Genomic DNA, 18,935 nt, shown 5'->3' with positions numbered 1-18,935 from the left:
GAAATGCCGTTTACCTTCCCGCCAGAGCAGTACCTATTTATCTACTTGCACTTTGATGTGCTTTCGAACTGCTAGGTTGGCAGGAGCAGGGACCGAGCAACGGGAGCTCACCCCGTCGCAGGGATTTGAACCGCCAGCCTTCTGATCGGCAAGTCCTAGGCTCTGTGGCTTAACCCACAGCGCCACCCACGTCCCTCCCAGTAATTTAATAAAGTGTTAAAGCCCAGCACCTCCTTCCCAGAGCCTGGAAAGCTTCTGCCCGGCTCAGGGAGAGAGGCATGATGCTCACACATGGAACATTGGGACGTCACAACATCACACACGTGTCCTGGCAAACCAGCGCCTCTGGCCCTAACTGTTCCCCTACGAAAAATTTCACCGCCTGCCGCTGGAAGATGGGGTGCAATCCTTCATTGGAGTTTCTTAAGCAGAGGTTGACCGGTGATCCCTGCAATTCGGGAGGTTGGATCAGATGACCCTCGGGGTCCCTTACGGTTCCACTCTTCTTTGCCCCTTCCGACTCTTTCCCTAGGTCATGACCTCTGGCTGCGAGACGGTGGAGATGACGCTGCGCAGGAACGGCCTGGGGCAGCTGGGCTTCCACGTGAAGTTTGACGGGACGGTGGCCGAGGTGGAGGACTACGGCTTTGCCTGGCAAGCGGGGCTGCGCCAGGGCAGCCGGCTGGTGGAGATCTGCAAGGTGGCCGTGGTCACGCTCAGCCACGACCAGATGATCGACTGGCTGCGCACCTCCGTGACGGTGAAGGTGGTCATCGTCCCGCCGCACGAGGATGGCGTCCCTCGCAGGTAACATTGGCCTTGCTTTGCATCCAACATCTGGCAGGCTGGCAGAAGCAAAAGGACTCCTGTGGCTCCACACAGAGGTCCTTTCTGCACCAAACCATTGTGTTGTGCCAAGAGGACGCAGCCGTGCCCATTGAGTGGCCTCGCATGGACCCCTTTTGCACGCTTTTGCTCCCGCTGCTCATCGCAGAGCTGGCAAGGGCTGTGGAAGCAGTGTTGTCAGTGTCTGATGTGCAAGACAGGAAGCTGGTTCGGGGTCCCTGGCAAACAGCTTGTGCAGCCTCTGGTGGAGGAGAGCCCATCTGCTCCTGAGGAAGGGCCGTCCTGAAGTTCAGTTAGACTGTTGTTTAGTCGTCTCCAACTCTTCGTGACCCCCTGGACCAGAGCACAACAGGCAATCCTGTCTTCCACTGCCTCCAGCATGTTTGGTCAAACTCATGTTTGTAGTTACAGATGGGTAGCCGTGTTGGTCTGCCATAGTCAAAATAAAAAAAATTCCTTCCTGTAGCACCTTAAAGACCAACTAAGTTAGTTCTTGGTATAAGCTTTCGTGTGCATGCACACTTCTTCAGATACACATGTTTGTAGCTTCATGTTTGTAGCTTCATGTTTGTAGCTTCGAGAACACTGTCCCACCATCTCGTCCTCTGTCGTCCCCTTCTCCTTGCGCCCTCCATCTTTCCCAACATCAGGGTCTTTTCCAGGGAGTCTTCTCTTCTCATGAGGTGGCCAAAGTCTTGGAGCCTCAGCTTCAGGATCTGTCCTTCCCGTGAGCACTCAGGGCTGGTTTCCTTCAGAATGGATAGGTCTGATCTTCTTGCGGTCCATGGGACTCTCAGGAGTCTCCTCCAGCACCAGAATTCAAAAGCATCAATTCTTCAGCGATCAGTTAGACTACATCTCCCATATTGGCCATGCTGGCTGGGACTGATGGGAGTTGGAGTCCCAGCATCATTTGGGTGGTGCCCAGGTCTCCATTACTGTCCCCGTGAGTGATGGGCAAGACTTGTGGCTGATGTTGCAGTGGACGCTCAGTTCTGCCTCAAGCAACATATCCATTTAGGCCTGGGTGCTGTGGGTTAAACCACAGAGCCTAGGACTTGCCGATCAGAAGGTCGGCGGTTCAAATCCCCGCGACATGGTGAGCTCCCATTGCTCAGTACCTGCTCCTGCCAATCTAGCAGTTCGAAAGCATGTCAAAGTGCAAGTAGATAAATAGGTACCACTTTGGCGGGAAGGTAAACGGCGTTTCCCTGTGCTGCTCTGGTTCGCCAGAAGCAGCTTAGTCATGCTGGTCATATGACCCGGAAGCTGTACGCCGGCTCCCTCGGCCAATAAAGTGAGATGAGCGCCGCAACCCCAGAGTTGGTCATGACTGTACCTAACGGTCAGGGGTCCCTTTACCGTTAACTGTTTGCTGTTACGGTTTTTATTAATTGCTCAGCCTTCACCCTAATGTCTCAGTTGCTGCAGGCCCAGGAGGTCTCAGGGTGTGTGGGGAGGTGGTCGCTCAACCTCGCCCCTTGCCCCGAGTGGTGGAGCAGCAGGGAGAGGAAAGTTTGGGGATCTTGTGGCCTTTGTCTCCCTAGCGCAACAGATCCATGTTTCAAAAGAGACTTCTTGCAGTTTGGGAAGTGAGAGAGAAATGCCTGGAGAAATGCGGGGTGGGTGGATGAGCGATGAGGGAAAGCCTAGAAATCAGAAAAGAGGCAGGGTGGAGGCTCAGTGTTGTCTAAAGGTACCCCTGACCGTAAGGTCCAGTCGCGGACAACTCTGGGGTTGCATGCTCATCTCACTCTATAGGCCAAGGGAGCCAACATTTGTCCACAGACAGCTTCCGGGTCATGTGGCCAGCATGACTAAGCCACTCCTGTTAATCTGCATCTGCTACGCTTACTCAAGAGTCTTTGGTGAGAGACTTGATCAGTGGCTTTTGGAGAGTCTTAAGTACACTGTACTTCCTGCATCACCCCTTTCCATATGCTTATAAAGGTAAAGGTAAAGGACCCCTGACAGTTAAGTCCAGTCGTAAACGATTCTGGGGTTGTGGTGCTCATCTCACTTTACTGGCTGAGGGAGCTGTTTGTCTACAGACACCTTCCGGGTCATGTGGCCAGCATGACTCAGCCGCTTCTGGCAAACCAGAGCAGCGCATGGAAACACCGTTTACCTTCCCACCGGAGCGGAACCTATTTATCTACTTGCACTTTGATGTGCTTTTGAACTGCTAGGTTGGCAGGAGCTGGGACCAAACAACGGGAGCTCACTCCGTCGCAGGGATTCGAACCTCTGACCTTCCGATCAGCAAGCCCTAGGCCACCCATGTCTCCCCAGTGTTGTCTAAGCGCCCCATAAAGCAATCAGAGGAAATGCTCAGTGAAGATAAGACTCAATAAAGACTGACTACCATCTAATCTCTGCAATAAGCTTTGTGCACGGAAGTCAGAATGGCTGGGTCAACGTTTGGATTTTGCTAATTCAGTACACCCCCACGATCTTGTTCCTGGTCAGTCACTGCCATTTCCAGCTCCCCCTAAACACATGTCAAGTGATGAAATATCTTGAGCCAATGGGCTTCACATTACTCTAGTTTCAATTCCTCACAATCCCTTTTTGCTCCTGTATGTGATCTGTAAATTTGACCCTTGCTGCTCTCCTCCAACTCCAGGTCATTTGTGAACAAGTTAGCAAGCAGAGGCCCAGACAATGCTTGAGAGATTTTCCGCATACCTCCATCCTGTTCCCTGGTTCTCCTGTTCCTTAACCAGTTACCAGTCCATGGTGGAATCTAGACACATATAAAAAACCGCTGTGGAAATGCTTTTTTTTCCATACTGAAAAATGTATTGAATTTGCCATAAGGCTAACAATCGCCATCTGAAGAAGTGTGCATGCACACGAAAGCTCATACCAAGAACTAACTTAGTTGGTCTTTAAGGTGCTACTGGAAGGAATTTTTTTATTTTGACTATGGCAGACCAACACGGCTACCTATCTGTAACTAATCGCCATCTAGTGTCACATTTGTTTATTGCACTTTACAACACACTTACAAAGTTTTATCACCCCTTTCCATATGCTTATAAAGGTAAAGGACCCCTGACAGTTAAGTCCAGTTGTAAACGATTCTGGGGTTGCGGCGCTTATCTCGCTTTACTGGCTGAGGGAGTCATTGTTTTTCCGGGTCATGTGGCCAGCATGACTAATCCGCTTCTGGCGAACCAGAGCAGCGCACGAAAACGCCGTTTACCTTCCTGCCGGAGCGGTACCTATTTATCTACTTGCACTTTGACGTGCTTTTGAACTGCTAGGTTGGCAGGAGCTGGGACCGAGCAACGGGAGCTCACCTCATCGTGGGGATTTGAACCGCCGACCTTCCGATCGGCAAGCACAAGAGGCTCTGTGGTTTAGACGACAGCACCACCCACGTCCCTATGCTTATAGAACCTAATAATAATAATAATAATAATAATAATAATTGATTTATACCCCGCCCATCTGGCTGAGTTTGCCCAGCCACTCTGGGCTGCTCCCAACAGATTAAAAACAGAGTAAAACATCAAATATTAAAAACTTCCCTGTACAGGGCTGCCTTCAGATGTCTTCTCAAAGTCAGATAGTTATTTATTTCCTTGACATCTGATTGGAGGGCGTTTTACGGGGCAGGAGCCACCACCGAGAAGGCCCTCTGCCTGGTTCCCTGTAGCTTCATTTCTCACAGAGAGGGAACTGCCAGAAGGCCCTCAGGGCTGGACCTCAGTGTCCAGGCTGAATGATGGGGGTGGAGACGCTCCTTCAGGTTAGCCACTGCAGGGGGTTGGACTAGATGACTGTAGGGTTCCCTTCCAACTCTACAGTTCTAGGATTCTGTGACTTGACCCTGAAGAAGCCTTGCTGGGCCTCCTCCAACAAAACTTGTTCTTCCAAAGGCTTGGCCATTCTGTCTTGGGACGACGCTTTCCACCCGTTTCCCGGGAGCAGAGGCTAACAGAGAGCGAGGACGGGTGTGCTGACACCCTACTCCGAACTGACTGCATTGCTCAGGAATGTGGGCTCCCTGGGGGGGGGGGAATCTGGGCCGCACCCTGCATTGCTGGAACGTAACCATGCCGGCGTACAGCTGTTTTGCGCCTGAGGAGTCTGGGAGAGGAGAGCGAGGAGCCGTTTCAGATGTCGGTTCAGGATTCAGATCCGCTCCTGGCCTCCCCTCCCAGTCACCAGAGCAGGAGGGAACAGTCCCCGGCTCAAGCGCAGGGTCAGGGGGGGCAGCACAGAGCCCGGCCCCTGTGCATCATCTCTCCCAGGTTGTAGTCCGTGGATGCTTGGGGGCAGTCGTTGCAAGACCGGTGGCAGATGGCCTGTTTCTTACTGAGCAAACTCTTATTCTGGTGAGCGAGACGTCGGTGGGGGGTAGAGATGGAGTTACCGTATTTTTTGCTCCATAAGACGCACCTGACCATAAGACACAACTAGTTTTTAGAGAAGGAAAACAAGGGGGGAAAAATTGGAACGAAACAGTGGATGTATGATTTTTGTGGTTCATGCTGTGGCCACAGACATGTGATTTGACGGTGAGTTTGGGGTAGCCGAATGCAAAAATCCTGAGAATCCACGTGGATCCATGCTTTGTAACCACGTTTTTGTGCCGACTCAGCCTCCCATCTGTAAACATTAGTGTTGTCATTGTTGTGGTTGCTCAGAGGTTTATTACCTGCCCTTCACCGGCACGTCCCCAGGACAGCGCACGGCACTTTAAAAACCCAGAATTTAAACCAGCCAGAACAAATAAAGGCTATGGGAAGAGGGTGCGTCCCGCAGACACACATCTCAGGTGTGACTTCAGCATCCGGCCGGAAGCTGCGGGGAGGGAATTCCACAGCAAGGGGCGAAGGCGAGCTTTGCGGTTCCTGTTTTTTAAGAGCTTTGGATGTGAAAAGCTGCGTTTGCCGCGAGCGAGGTGAGGACGGCGAGCGTTCCATGCTGGTTTTTCCCAGACTCCCCTTTTTGGGAAGTTCTCCACCCTGCGCGGCCCCTTTCCGCTCCCGCCTGCGAGTGGGCTGCTCTTACTCACCTCCTCTAGAGGAGGCGGACGCATAGAGCCTGCAAAGAGTTAAGTAGCATCCTTGCGAGCCCCAGCTGTGCCCTTGGCCTCTCCAGCTTCCTGCCTGATTCGCCAGGTGTGCTTGGGAGAGCAAGTTGAGGCACCCCTCAGCTTTCCGGCAAGTCCGCCCTCCTCCCGCCCCCCCCCCCACCAAATTGCCGGTGCTGAACGGAGTGCATGAGCACAATGGCTGAACTGACACTGCTTGCCCTTCCTTTCCACGGAGCCGAGGGGGTGGGCAGTGGGGCTCACCCAGCAGAGGCAGGTATTGGCGGCCCTGAAATTTGAGTGGGGTGGTCCTGTCGGGCCCTTGAAGCCAGGGTGTTGCGGGGGGGGGGCAGATCTCCCTGCCAAGGCTTGTTGCCAATGACTTCATCCTTCCCAGCACTGCTTTTTGGAGATCCAGCTGGCGGAGGGAGGAATCAGATGCTTGCTTTTGCTAGAGACTTGCCTGGGTGAGTGAAATCGGCAGCTCCGTGTGCTGTGCCCCCCCCCCTACGAGCAAACAGTGGCACCCCAGAGGAGTGGGTGCAGAGCCACCTGGCCAGGGGAAGCCCATCACGAGGTGGGAGGGTGTCACCATCCTCCGACGGAGCCTGGCCCTTGCGGCTGTCCCTCCCGTTCTGGAATCCAGCCTTCCTGCCGCGCTGGAAGTTCTGGTTTGGTGCAGAGGTGGCCCCTGGCCTTGAACCCACCTGGGGTCTCCCAAGAGAGAGCCAGAAAAGAGGAGCTCCTTTTGGAATTGGGGGGCAGCCCAGAGACACGTGCTGGATGGGGGGAGTGGAGTAGAGCGTGAGTCATGGCAAGAGGTCTTCGCAAAGGTTGACTCAGCGTGATTCTTTGCTTCCGAGAATTGCATGGAAGTTCTTACATCGGGCCATTGGAGGATCGGAGCCGCAAAGTGTGTGTGTGTGTTTTTGGGGGGGTCAATGAGCACAGCTCCCCACCGTCTCTCTGAGCACATGTCTCTCTCCTTGTTTCATAAGCCGCACATCTTGGCAGCCCCTGCCATGTGCATGACTCAGGTAACCGAACGTCCTTCCTCATGCAGCTCAGTGTTGGACTGCGGAACTCCCTCCCACAGGAGCCAGGGATGGCTTTAAAAGAGGAGGAGAGAAATCCATGGAGGAGAAGGGGAAGGCTGTCAATGGCTCTTAGCCAGGATGACTGTGCTGTGCCTTCACAGTTGGAGGCAGCGATTCTCCTGAGTGCTAATTGCTGGAAGTCACAGGAGATGGGGAGAGGGTTATTCTGCTTGAATCCTGCTTGCGGTTTTTGGCCCCTGTGAAAACAGGAGTCTGGGCCTGATCCAGCAGCCGAGCTCTTCTCACTTGTTATTGTGGAGCCTCCAGGTCCAGAGGCAGTCTATCACAATTCCTGGGTTCTTAGGGGTACCTGGTCACTCTTGGATCTGGTGACATTGCCTCTGGCCTGGTGGAGGCCATGAGGGCCAACTTCGATGGCTCTAAAAGGAAGAGTCGGAAGGGGTGCGGGGGGGTCATCCAGCCCAACCCTGTTCCGTGTGGACAGTGGAGAGCTTTGCTCAGTGCGCCTCTGCTCTGCTCTCTCTCCCTCTGCAGGGGCTGGGCCGAGTCCTTCAAGATGAGCACCCTGGAGGCCAAGGGGGAGCAGGAGAGCCTGCCGGTGGGCTACCGGCCCCCCTACCGCAGCAACTCCGCCTGGCAGTGGAGCAGCTCTGCCCCCCACGGCTCCTCGCAGCCGAGCCACGGCCAGTCCCAGTCCCTGACCAGGACCCCGAAGCAGAGCGCCGTGGCCCCTTACCGAGAGCCCCAGCCCCAGCATGGCAAGAGGTGAGGAGGAGGAAGGGGATGGTCAGGCATGGGGGGGGCGCTTGGCTTGCTCATTTTCTCTCCCCCCCCCCGGCAGCCTCGCCCTCCTGTTGCTGCTGCATCCAACATCTTTGCAGCTTCCCAAGGCACCTGCCAGTGCCCTTTGGACGGTCCTGCCGCAGAGCGCATGTGCCCTGTGGGTCATGACTCAAGCTCTTTCCTTCTCCCATTGCCTCCCCCCCCCCTTTGACTAATTGCTCAATTATCTCTCTCTGCTGAGGATGTTCAGAAGGGGCTCTGGCGTCAGGCACATGTGCAGAGCTGCCTGCTGAGGCACTGCTGGGTACCAGGGAGAGCGCTGAAGTTCCTCTTCCTCTTCCTGATACATCTCTCTCTCTCTCTCTCTCTCTCTCTCTCTCTCTCTCTCTCTCTCTCTCTGCCTCCCCCCTTCCAGGCCAGTGAGCTTCCCAGAGACCCCCCCAGCGCTCTCTTCCTCGCAGCAGCCTGGGACAGAGAGGGTCCTGTCCTATCGCCAGCCCTCGGGCAGCTTCTCCATGCCAGGCTCTTCGGGGGCAGCGGCGGGGGCGGCCTACGCTCGCTACAAGCCATCTCCGGAAAGGTAGGCACGGGGGGGGGGCAACCCCAAGGGGGTCTCTGCACATCTCAGGTGGCAACCGGGCAAGGCCCTGCAGGGAGTGGGGAAGAAGGGCAGAGGGTTCGATTCTCAGCGCAGAGAGAGTTTGGGACCCCAGTCCTGGGCTCTCTGGCCTTCATTCCCAGGCAGCAGAAGATTCTCTCCCCCCCCCCCTCATCTCGCCAGGTGGGTTGGGGGGCAGCAGGGCAGGGGGCTTCACCCATCACTCCGCATGGCGAGCAGCTGCGAACAAAATCAGGGCAAGAAGTAAGAAAGCGGCAGAGGCGCCTACCTGTTAACAGCGACGTCCTTGCTTGGCACAGGTTTTTCTTAGCGCTCCAACGTGTGACAAAAAGGTGCCAAGTGGCAGAGAAGGTTTGGCTGGCACCTTGTGATACCCTGAGAAGTGGGCGGGTGGAGGTGTTTGGGTTGGGAAAGGGCATTTTGCACCCTCCTTCTCCTTTTTTCCTCTTCGTTCCACTTCACGGCGACTCCGTGCAAACGGTGCCCGCTGCAAAATGCTCGGATGCTTCGGTGCCAGGCCCCACCCTGAGCCCAAAGGGATGCAGGTCCTGCCGAGGTGGGGGGGGGGCATTAGCCAGACGGGCAGCGCTTGGCGTGTGGAGGAGCAATGGGTCACCCTGGCATGCGCTGGGCCTCTTCGGGGAGGGCAGTGAAAGGGTCGAGCCAGGAAGGGGCAGCAGGCTGAGCTTGAGGTGCTGGCTGGCATCATCATGGCATGGTGCCCGAGAGAAGCATCCTCCCCCTTTTCCCAGGGGTCTGTTGCTGCCACTTCATCCGGCCTGGTTGGCATTAGACGTCGGCTGGCATGCCTGGTGCAGTGGGGACCCTCGCAGGGCACCATTCACGGCCACAGCACCCGGGCCCTGCTGCAACTTCTCCTTGCTCTCTCGCCCTCTGAACCTGGAGAGAGCAGGGGGGTCTGGGGGGTGAGCTGTCCTAGCTGCCCCCTGCCCACCTGACAGGAGAAGAGGGAATCTTCTTCCTCTGGCCTGGCACTTGACTTGAGTCTTCCGCTGCAGCTCCAGCCCCGAGAGGTCTGGCCGTGGAGCGTTGCTCCTTTGGGGGGACGTGTGGGGCTGGAGAGCGGTGGTTAGGGGGCTGTGTGCTGAGCCCCCACTCGTCCCTTCTGCTCATCTCTTTCTGGGCTGTGCCTCCGTTGCCTGGGCCACCAAACTGAGGAGCGCTTCGCGTCTTCATTCCCCTCCTTCCCTCTTCTCCCCCCTGCCACAAATTTGGTATTTTTAAAACCTGCTAATGAACGGGAGGAAGGCTTGGGTGGTGTTATTCTCGCCCCCCCCCCCCAGCCTCGGTTTGCCTTCTTGAGCTGCCGCCTGCCTCATTCCTTCTCTCCTTTCTCTCTCTCCCAGTTCCACACACAGGTATGCAGCCCCACAAGCGCAGCGGCCCCTGATGCCCTTCGACCCCCTCTATGCCCACGAGGCGGCCTCCAACGGGGACTCCTGCTCTTCCTCCGGTGGGGTGGCCAGCCAGGAAAGCACCATGGAGAGGCCCAAGCCTGGTAAGGGGGAGCGGGGTTTTGGGGGGGGGTTGTGGGAGTGAGTTGAGCTCAGCCAGGGCCAGGCAGAGGCCCGGGCCAGGTTAATAATAATTATTATTATTATTATTATTATTATTATTATTATTATTATTATTTATTATTTGTACCCCGCCCATCTGGCTGGCTTCCCCCAGACACTCTGGGCGGCTTCCAACAGAATATTAAAATATCTATTAAACATTAAAAGCTTCCCTAAACAAGGCTGCCTTCAGATGTCTTCTAAAAGTCTGGTAGTTGTTTTCCTCTTGGACATCTGGTGGGAGGGTATCACTGGGCTTTTTTTCTGGCCCACGTAGGACCAGTCTGGATAGTTGGCCTTGGTGAAGACTTGAGGTTTCCATCCCCAAAAAGTTTTTGATTTGAGTTTCTACCGAAATGAGGCTGCATTTTAACGTTGTGTTTTAATCAGTTGTTTTTATAGCTGGTGTTAGCCGCCCTGAGCCCGGTCTTGGCTGGGGAGGGCGGGGTATAAATAAAAATGTATACCCACAGTTTTGGGAGGCAGGTGGTGGAAGATATTTAAAAATAAGCATCTGCCCGGGTTATTTTTTCCTTGTAGTGTGGATTTCATAAAATCGTAGGGACCCCCAAGGCTCGTCGAGCCTTGCAATTCAGTTTTAGCAAAGCATCCCTGAGTGTTGGCCATCTAAACTCCGCTCATAAACTTTCAAGGAAGGAGGGAGACTACTTGAAGGAATCTCCTTCCTGGTCATCCAGAATCTATCGCTTCGGGCCCTGCTGGCTCCCTCCTTGATGCAATAATAATAATAATAATAATTTATTATTTGTACCCCACCCATTTGGCTGGGTTTCCCCAGACACTCTGGGCGGCTTCCACAAAGACCAAAAATACACTAAGATGTCACACATGAAAAACTTCCCTGAACAGGGCTGCCTTCAGATGTCTTCTAAATGTCAGGTAGTTTGACATCTGATGGGAGGGCGTTCCACAGGGCAGGTGCCACTACCGAAAAGGCCCTCTGCCTGGTTCCCTGTAACCTCACTTCTCGCAATGAGGGAACCACCAGAAGGCCCTCGGAGCTGGACCTCAGCGTCTGGGCAGAACAATGGGGGTGGAGACGCTCCTTCAGGTATACTGGCCCCCCCTTTTTTTACCCTGGGCATAACTGAAGTCTTATAAATAAGTCCGTATATAAATAATTTTCACAAAAGCTATGCTGACAAATAATTTTATTTCAAGGCTTGCATCGTATCTGCATATAAAGACAAAAATTGAAAATATAGATGAAAATGCTGACCGAGCCCCTTTTGGAATCGGAGGCCCGGGCCAAGTGGTCTATATCGCCCCCCCCCCCTCTGCCTGGGCCTGGGCTCAGCCCTTTATAGAATCGTAAAATTGGGGAGTTGGGCTCCCCAGAAGTCATCTAGCTCAACCCCTGAATGCAGGAATCGCAACTCAAGAAACCCCGACAGGTGTCTCATAGCTGCCTTTGATGTACCTAGAGAGACTTGGGGCTTCTGAGGATGCAGCCATGGGGCAGGCGGGCGGGAGGTATTTGGGGCAGGCTTCTGGTGGTTTGTCTAAGGATGCTGGGAGGAAGGGGGTGTTCACTTGCCTGCCCCACCCCCTGGTCACCTGCAGGTTGAGACTATGCTCCCATGTGGGTGATTTGGGGATGCAACCAACCTCACAGGGTTGTTGTGGGGATAAAGGGGAGGGGAGGAGATCCATTGATCTCCTTGGAGGGAAAGGTGGGATCTAAATGTGATAAATATCCTCCACCAGGGCCAGGGCCTTCTCAGTGATGGCTCCGACCTGGTGGAATGCTCTGCCACAGGAGACCAGGGCCCTGCAGGATTTAACTTCCTTCCTCCGGGCCTGTAAGAGAGAGCTATTCCGCCTGGCTTTCAACTTTAACTTAGCCTGGTCTTTTATTCCCCTTCCTTCCCTCCCCCTCCCCTTTTTATGAAGATTACCCGCTCTGGGATCCCACAGCTAATTCTCCCCTAGTCTCCACGCTGCCCCAAGTAGGACTAATTTAGCCAGCTAGCTAAATCATCTAATGTTGATTGGATGGATTTCCCCCCCTAAATTGATTTTTGAATTTATTGTTATTCGCATTTTATACTGCATTTTATGCTGTTTTTTTGTTGCATCAATTAAGTGTTTTAAATTTGTTGTTAGCCGCAGTGAGCCCGGTTTTCTGAACAGGGAAGGGCGGGGTATAAATAAAAAAATTATTATTGTTGTTATTGTTATTATTATTGTTATTATTATAAACAATCATTCCTAGCTCTGTGCTGGCCTAGGAGCAGCCCATCCTATGAGACCAAGGTGGCAGCGCTAGCCCTGGCCTCTGGGCAAGGAAAGGAGGCTTCAAGAGGGAAGCGCAGGCCTATCGTGCCCGCCCTCTGCCAGCGAGCCTCAGCCCCTTATCTCACGCCTTGGACCAGGCTGAAGGGTGCCCCTCTCACGGGACCCAGCTGTGCTTCTGGAAGCCGCAGGAGGGCAGAGGGTTTTGTGTTCGAATGCTGCTTGCGGACTTCCCCTTAGGCTTCCCCTGGCCCTGATCTAGCAGCCAGAAATCCATTCTTAGAAGTCGCTGGAGCATGTGGCAGGCTGGGGTGTGTGTGTGTGTGTGTGTGTGTGTGTGTGTGTGTGTGTGTGTGAACAAGGGGCTCTTTCTGAAGGTTTGACTCCCGGCTTCCCTTGGCAGAGCCTCTTTGGCACGTGCCGGCACAGCCCAGGGCGTCGGCACCGTCTGGCAGCAAGCGGCCGAGCAGGCAAGAGCTGGCGGGCAAGGACTCTCCCAACCGGCACTCCAAGGTGAGCTGGGGTGGGCGCTGGCGGGGGGACCCCCTCCCCGCAGAGGCCTCCCCCTCCGCAGGCCTGACGCCCTTGCTCTCCCCGCTTCCAGGGCGAAGGGCAGTACTCCAGCAGCCATTCCAGCAGCAACACGCTCTCCAGCAACGCCTCCAGCAGCCACAGCGACGAGCGCTGGTTCGACACGCCCGACCCGGCCGAGGCCGACCCGGACCCCCTGGCCAAGGGGGGCTCCAGCGACAGCGGCATCGACGCCACCAGCGCCAAGTCCTCCTCGCGCAGGGACAAGCCTGCCACCAAGGCCCCGCCACCCTTCGGCGGCGCCCTGCACGAGGCTGCGGGCAGCGGCAAGCGCAGGGATGCATCCCCGGCCGTCGGCTCTGGCGGGCAGAGCTGGGGCTACCACGGCCCCAAGGCCTTTGGGATGGGCTCCGGAGGGGCTGCCCGGGGCGGCAGCGGGAACCACCACTTCAAGCAGCCAAGGTGAGCGGGGACTCTCTGGGGCTGGCCCCCTCTCTCCCAGGTACCCCTGCTAGAACCATAGAATTGTAGAATCATAGAGTTGGAAGAGACCACAAGGGCCATTGAGTCCAACCCCCTGCCAAGCAGGAAACACCATCAGAGCACTCCTGACATATGGTTGTCAAGCCTCTGCTTAAAGACCTCCAAAGTAGGAGACTACACCACACTCCTTGGCAGCAAATTCCACTGTCGAACAGCTCTTACTGTCAGGAAGTTCTTCCTAATGTTTAGGTGGAATCTTCTTTCTTGTAGTTTGGATCCATTGCTCCGTGTCCGCTTCTCTGGAGCAGCAGAAAACAACCTTTCTCCCTCCTCCTTCTATATATTTGAACATGGCTATCATATCACCCCTTAACCTCCTCTTCTCCAGGCTAAACATGCCCAGCTCCCTTAGCCGTTCCTCATAAGGCATCGTTTCCAGGCCTTTGACCATTTTGGTTGCCCTCCTCTGGACACGTTCCAGTTTGTCAGTGTCCTTCTTGAACTGTGGTGCCCAGAACTGGACACAGTACTCCAGGTGAGGTCTGACCAGAGCAGAATACAGTGGCACTATTACTTCCCTTGATCTAGATGCTATACTCCTATTGATGCAGCCCAGAATTGCATTGGCTTTTTTAGCTGCCGCGTCACACTGTTGGCTCATGTCAAGTTTGTGGTCAACCAAGACTCCTAGATCCTTTTCACATGTACTGCTCTCAAGCCAGGTGTCCCCCATCTTGTATTTGTGCCTCTCATTTTTTTTGCCCAAGTGCAATACTTTACATTTCTCCCTGTTAAAATTCATCTTGTTTGTTTTTGCCCAGTTAGAGTTGGAAGGGAACTCAGGGCTCTGCAAGGCCTTCTTGCTACTCCCTGTCCCTCTTGGATAACGGAAAGGCTGGTGCTGTGATGATGATGATGATGATGATGATCATAATCCTAATATTACTATTATTTATACTATCCTGATAATCATATTATTATCATTATTATTATTATTATTATTATTGCAGTGGTACCTCGGGTTACAGGTGCTTCAGTTTACAAACGCTTCAGGTTACAGACTCCGCTAACCCAGAAATAGTACCTCAGATTAAGAACTTTACCTCAGGATGAGAACAGAAATGGCTCAGCGGCAGCAGGAGGCCCCATTAGCTAAAGTGGTACCTCAGGTTAAGAACAGTTTCAGGTTAAGAACGGACCTCCAGAACGAATTAAGTTCTTAACCCGAGGTACCACTGTATTTATTTATTTGGTTTTTCAGATCAAGCTTTTACAGTCAATTATCCAACATACAACACAGAAACAAGATTCCAAAGGATCTCCTGGACTTCTCTCCTTTATTTTATTTATTATTATTATTATTATTATTATTATTATTATTATTATTATTATTATTTATACCTCCGACCCAACTGGGTTGCCCCAGCCACTCTGGGCGGCTCCCAACAAAATATTATAAATGCAAGAAAGCACCAATCATTAGGAAATTACAGGACTGCCTTGCAGATGTCTTCCAAAAGTCAGATAGCTATTTATTCCATTGACATCTGAGGGGAGGGCATTAAGCAGGGTTTATGATGTTTTCATTGTTACGATTCTGCATGTTTTTGTATAGACACAGCTATTCTGTTAACATTTAATTGTTTTCAACTATGGCTTTCCCCCTTCTGTTTTTGGCTGTTCTCACTTTAGCCGTAAGCCTCCTTAAAGTCCCCATGCGGGGAGAACAGTGGGATATGAACAAATACAATAATGATGATGCTTAAAACATGCACCGTGGAAAAACATGTTTTTAACCCTACGCCACCCAACCTCCTCCCCCAAATCACCCCCAAATGGGCGCCCTAAAACAGCAGCCTCCTGCCCCCTGGTGGCCATTCCCCACAAGCACGCCAGGTCCCAGGTAGCAGTCTTTAACATCAGCAGTCAGGAGCGCTTAGCCCTGTTTTTGAGTTTCTGCCCTGTTTTTGAGTTTGTTTGAAACTTAAAGCAGCTTATCTCGTATTCCTTTGTAAGTTTTTCTTTTTGTAAACTCAGGGAAGCGTTTTAGCCCTGCTCTTGAGTTTGCTGGGAATCATTGAAAACCGTTTAAGGTTTACAGTGTTCTCTTAAATAGGGCTACGTTTAAAACTTGTCGTTGAGGTTTTTATACCTTCTTTGTAAACTCAAGGAAGCGTCTCAGCCCTGCTCTTGAGTTTGTTTGATATCCCTTAAAATCATTTAAGGTTTAAAATTCTTTATTTCCTTCTGAGGAAACTGATTAGTTCCGTGAAACAAGTTTTGTAGCCGGCATCTCGTTAAGTCTTTGGTTAATTTTTCCTTAATTTTTTGTTATTCTATAGTCGATTACCTCTCGTTTCAGGGATTTTCACGGCAATTCTTTTGTTTTGCTTTGTGTAATTTCTTGGTTCCCTGGCTGTCTTTTTTCACAGGTCCCAGGTAGCAGCTGAACGAACATGACCCCTTTGGTCAGGTGGCCTCTCCCCACTGAACTCCTGCCCCTTTGCAGGGGAGCTCCACGTCTGTGTTGTAAACAAAAATTGCCCTAATGGGGTATCCAAGAACCCATATAGAGTCCTTACATAGGTTCTCTATTGGTAGGAGAGAATAACAGAGGCCGAGCAGAGAATATTGAGAAGCAAAGCAGCTAGTAAGCTTGATCTTTATTGATCTGTTGCAACAGGGTCCTCACTCAACACACGCAGGAGAGAGGAGGGACCCAGAAAAATGGCGTGCAAGGCCTTATAAAGACTTTTGAAATTGCCACCCTGTAGATCAAGACCACCCCCAGAAACATCATACATACATCACAGAAGGGGTGTAACCCAAGACCACCCCTCAGATACATCACACCTACATCACAAAAAAGGCGGTCTAAACAGAAATTTGAATGTTGTTTTTCTCCTGTCCTTGATTATCTCCTGTCTGGCAGGTTACTTGACTGGATTTCCTGGGGAGCCTGGCCAGTCTTTTGTAATGATAAATACTTAGTTCCTGGGCCAGGTCACAGGCTCACACCCTATTCAAACACAGACATACCCTTAAGACAGGATTTGTGAAGGAAAAGACAATGGGGAGGCTTTTCCACTTTGACCATGCAGAGAAAACATTTGCTCAGTTTAGGAATCAAAATGGCTTCAGGTCGGTCTTCCTGTGCTAATCTATGTACGTGCAGTTATGAACATTTCCATATATGCAAAGACCTCAAAATTCCTATCGCATCTGGCAATCTCTGCCTGTGTCCCCAGCACCCTCCCCATAGCGAACTGAGCCTCCTCTCTGTTTTTCAGCAGCGGCAGGGCCACGTACCCCGCCCAGGTGTACAAGGCGCCCCCGGCTGATGCCACACGGGGCCCCCACATGCCGCAGTCCAGCTCCTTCCAGCTCTCGGCCTCCGTGCCCAAATCCTTCTTCTCCAAGCAGAGCGGCAGGAACAAGCACCTCCCAGCCGGGTGGAAGAGGGGCGAGGAGACCCCCGCCAGGCCCACGGCCTTTGCAGACCCCAAGAAGTGAGTAGGGGGCCTGGCCTTCTCCTTCTGCTGGGTGGGGTGGATGGGAAAAAGGGAGGCGCATCCGAAGCCGTTGATTTTTGAGGTCTGTTTAGGACTCGCCCCCTGGAGCGTGCAAGGCAGAGGCAAAGAGGAGAGGGTCTCTGAGCATGTGCAGACCCCTCACCAGCCCTCCTGCCTGGGGTTGGGGGCTGGGGGGCAGACAGACAGCAGCCCTTGAATGGATCAGCTCCCGTTGGATGGATGAAGGCAGTCCTGCTGCTCTGCATCTGGGCTGTGGTGGCTCCTGAGGTGTGCTTCTGGAAGGCCAATGAAGTCTGTGCGGCTGCCATAAAACTTAGGGAACAAGTTGTACTACTGTTGCAGGAATTTGTGTCTAGGTTGGGGGGGGTTTGCCCCTCCAGCAGATATCATGCACATGCAGCCCACTACCAAAACCAGCACAGTCACTTGTGATTTGCCCCTACAAAACACTTCATCACAGTTTCTTCCTGCCTATTCCAAGGGCCTCTGCTGCACAATACCAAATGTAAGAATTCACTGATAAATGCATCTATGTACTGGCTCACTGGAAAACTTCAGAAATTCATATAGACATGTGAGCTCAGCTACTCAGCAGCCCCTCTGCCGGAGTGATAATCCCTGGCATCCTGATACCTGAGTGCCAGACAGGTAGCCATTCCAGAAATAACAAACCTAGATGAAGAGAAAAGGGTGTGATTAACTTGGCTGGGAAACAGGGAAATGTAAAGATCACTTTAAAGTTCTCCATCCCTGGCTATGCGATTCTCAGTCATGTCAAAAGTCATATATCCTTTCATCCATCAAATACAGCTTTATTTGTAAATATATATTTTTTCAACTGTCTATTTACCAGCGCAACTTTTTCTGACTTCATTCCAATCTTCCAATCCAGGCTGTTGTCCAAGTTTATCATTTAATGTTTAATGACGCAGCAATTCCCAAGTTGTTAAATCACTCCAATTATCCAAACCTTTCTTTTGAGATTTAATGACGCAGTACCTTCCACGTTGTTGAGTTGTTACTATAGATTATTGGGCAGACTGTTTGCAATATTGCAATATAAAGGAGCTATAATCCACAGATGTAAATAAAAAAATTCCTTCCAGTAGAACCTTAAAGACCAACTAAGTTAGTTCTTGGTATGAGCTTTCGTGTGCATGCACACTTCTTCAGATACACTGAAACAGAAGTTGCCAGATCCTTCTATATAGTGAGAAGGTGGGGAGGGGTATTACTCAGAAGGGTGGTGGGAATGGGAGATTGGCAGATAGCTGAGATGAGCCTGTTGACGACTCTTAACGACTGCAATAGGTCTTACAGGAAAAGGCAAGGGGTGAGACCTATTGCAGTCGTTAAGAGTCGTCAACAGGCTCATCTCAGCTATCTGCCAATCTCCCATTCCCACCACCCTTCTGAGCAATACCCCTCCCCACCTTCTCACTATATAGAAGGATCTGGCAACTTCTGTTTCAGTGTATCTGAAGAAGTGTGCATGCACACGAAAGCTCATACCAAGAACTAACTTAGTTGGTCTTTAAGGTGCTACTGGAAGGATTTTTTTTATTTTGACTATGGCAGACCAACACGGCTACCTATCTGTAACTGGAACCACAGATATAAGTCATTTGGCAATCAATCAGCCTTCATGGAGACCACACAATCCCCCCTCCAGGCCCTAGTAGGGGGGCTGCTAGACATCCATTCAGCCTTATCTCTTGCTCATAATGAAAAACTTCTGCAAACAGCTGCACTGTATGTTGTCCCAAACTGTTATCTCAAGTCATTACAAAGTCAGCCAGCAAATACTTCCTGCTTCCCTCAAAAAAGGGAGGAATTCTCATTTTTCTGTACTGCATCGTATTAACAAGTGCCATCTTGTTTCTTCTTTTATATTTTTCAAGTCTAAGTAAAGCTGCGCAGTTGAATACTTAATTATAAATAGAAGTCCATCTGTACTCTTTTTTTAAGAAATTAAATTTCTTGATGAGGTTTGGCATAGAAAACCAATTGTAGATATTAAGAATAGAAAAAGGACGTACCAAACACCTCCGTAATCCAAACACCATCATGAGAATCTCTTTGAAGTCCGAGCTTAAACACCAGGGACTTTTCAGTTCTGCAGTTTTTTTCTTCTTCGGTCCAGACGATGTCTGTTTGTTGTCCAAATCCAATTATTTTATCAAACAGATATTTCCGGCTATG

The 18,935-nt window shown here is 51.8% G+C and overlaps 1 protein-coding gene across 3 annotated transcripts in view; it reads left to right on the top strand.

Moving 5' to 3' along the window:
- SIPA1L3 (signal induced proliferation associated 1 like 3) overlaps positions 1–18,935 on the top strand; it is a 110,993-nt gene that overhangs the window by 73,496 nt on the left and 18,562 nt on the right. For all 3 annotated transcript variants that reach the window (XM_082230942.1, XM_082230943.1, XM_082230941.1), the window contains 7 exons: positions 533–807; positions 7,486–7,716; positions 8,150–8,314; positions 9,721–9,872; positions 12,590–12,699; positions 12,791–13,179; positions 16,491–16,709. In XM_082230942.1, coding sequence (XP_082087068.1) covers positions 533–807; positions 7,486–7,716; positions 8,150–8,314; positions 9,721–9,872; positions 12,590–12,699; positions 12,791–13,179; positions 16,491–16,709 — 1,541 coding nt within the window. The remainder of the gene's footprint in view (positions 1–532; positions 808–7,485; positions 7,717–8,149; positions 8,315–9,720; positions 9,873–12,589; positions 12,700–12,790; positions 13,180–16,490; positions 16,710–18,935) is intronic.

Source organism: Podarcis vaucheri (genome assembly GCF_965113315.1).
Source record: "Podarcis vaucheri genome assembly, chromosome: 7".
In the NCBI taxonomy this organism is placed as follows: domain Eukaryota; kingdom Metazoa; phylum Chordata; class Lepidosauria; order Squamata; family Lacertidae; genus Podarcis; species Podarcis vaucheri.
This window is presented reverse-complemented; position numbering and strand designations above follow the sequence as displayed.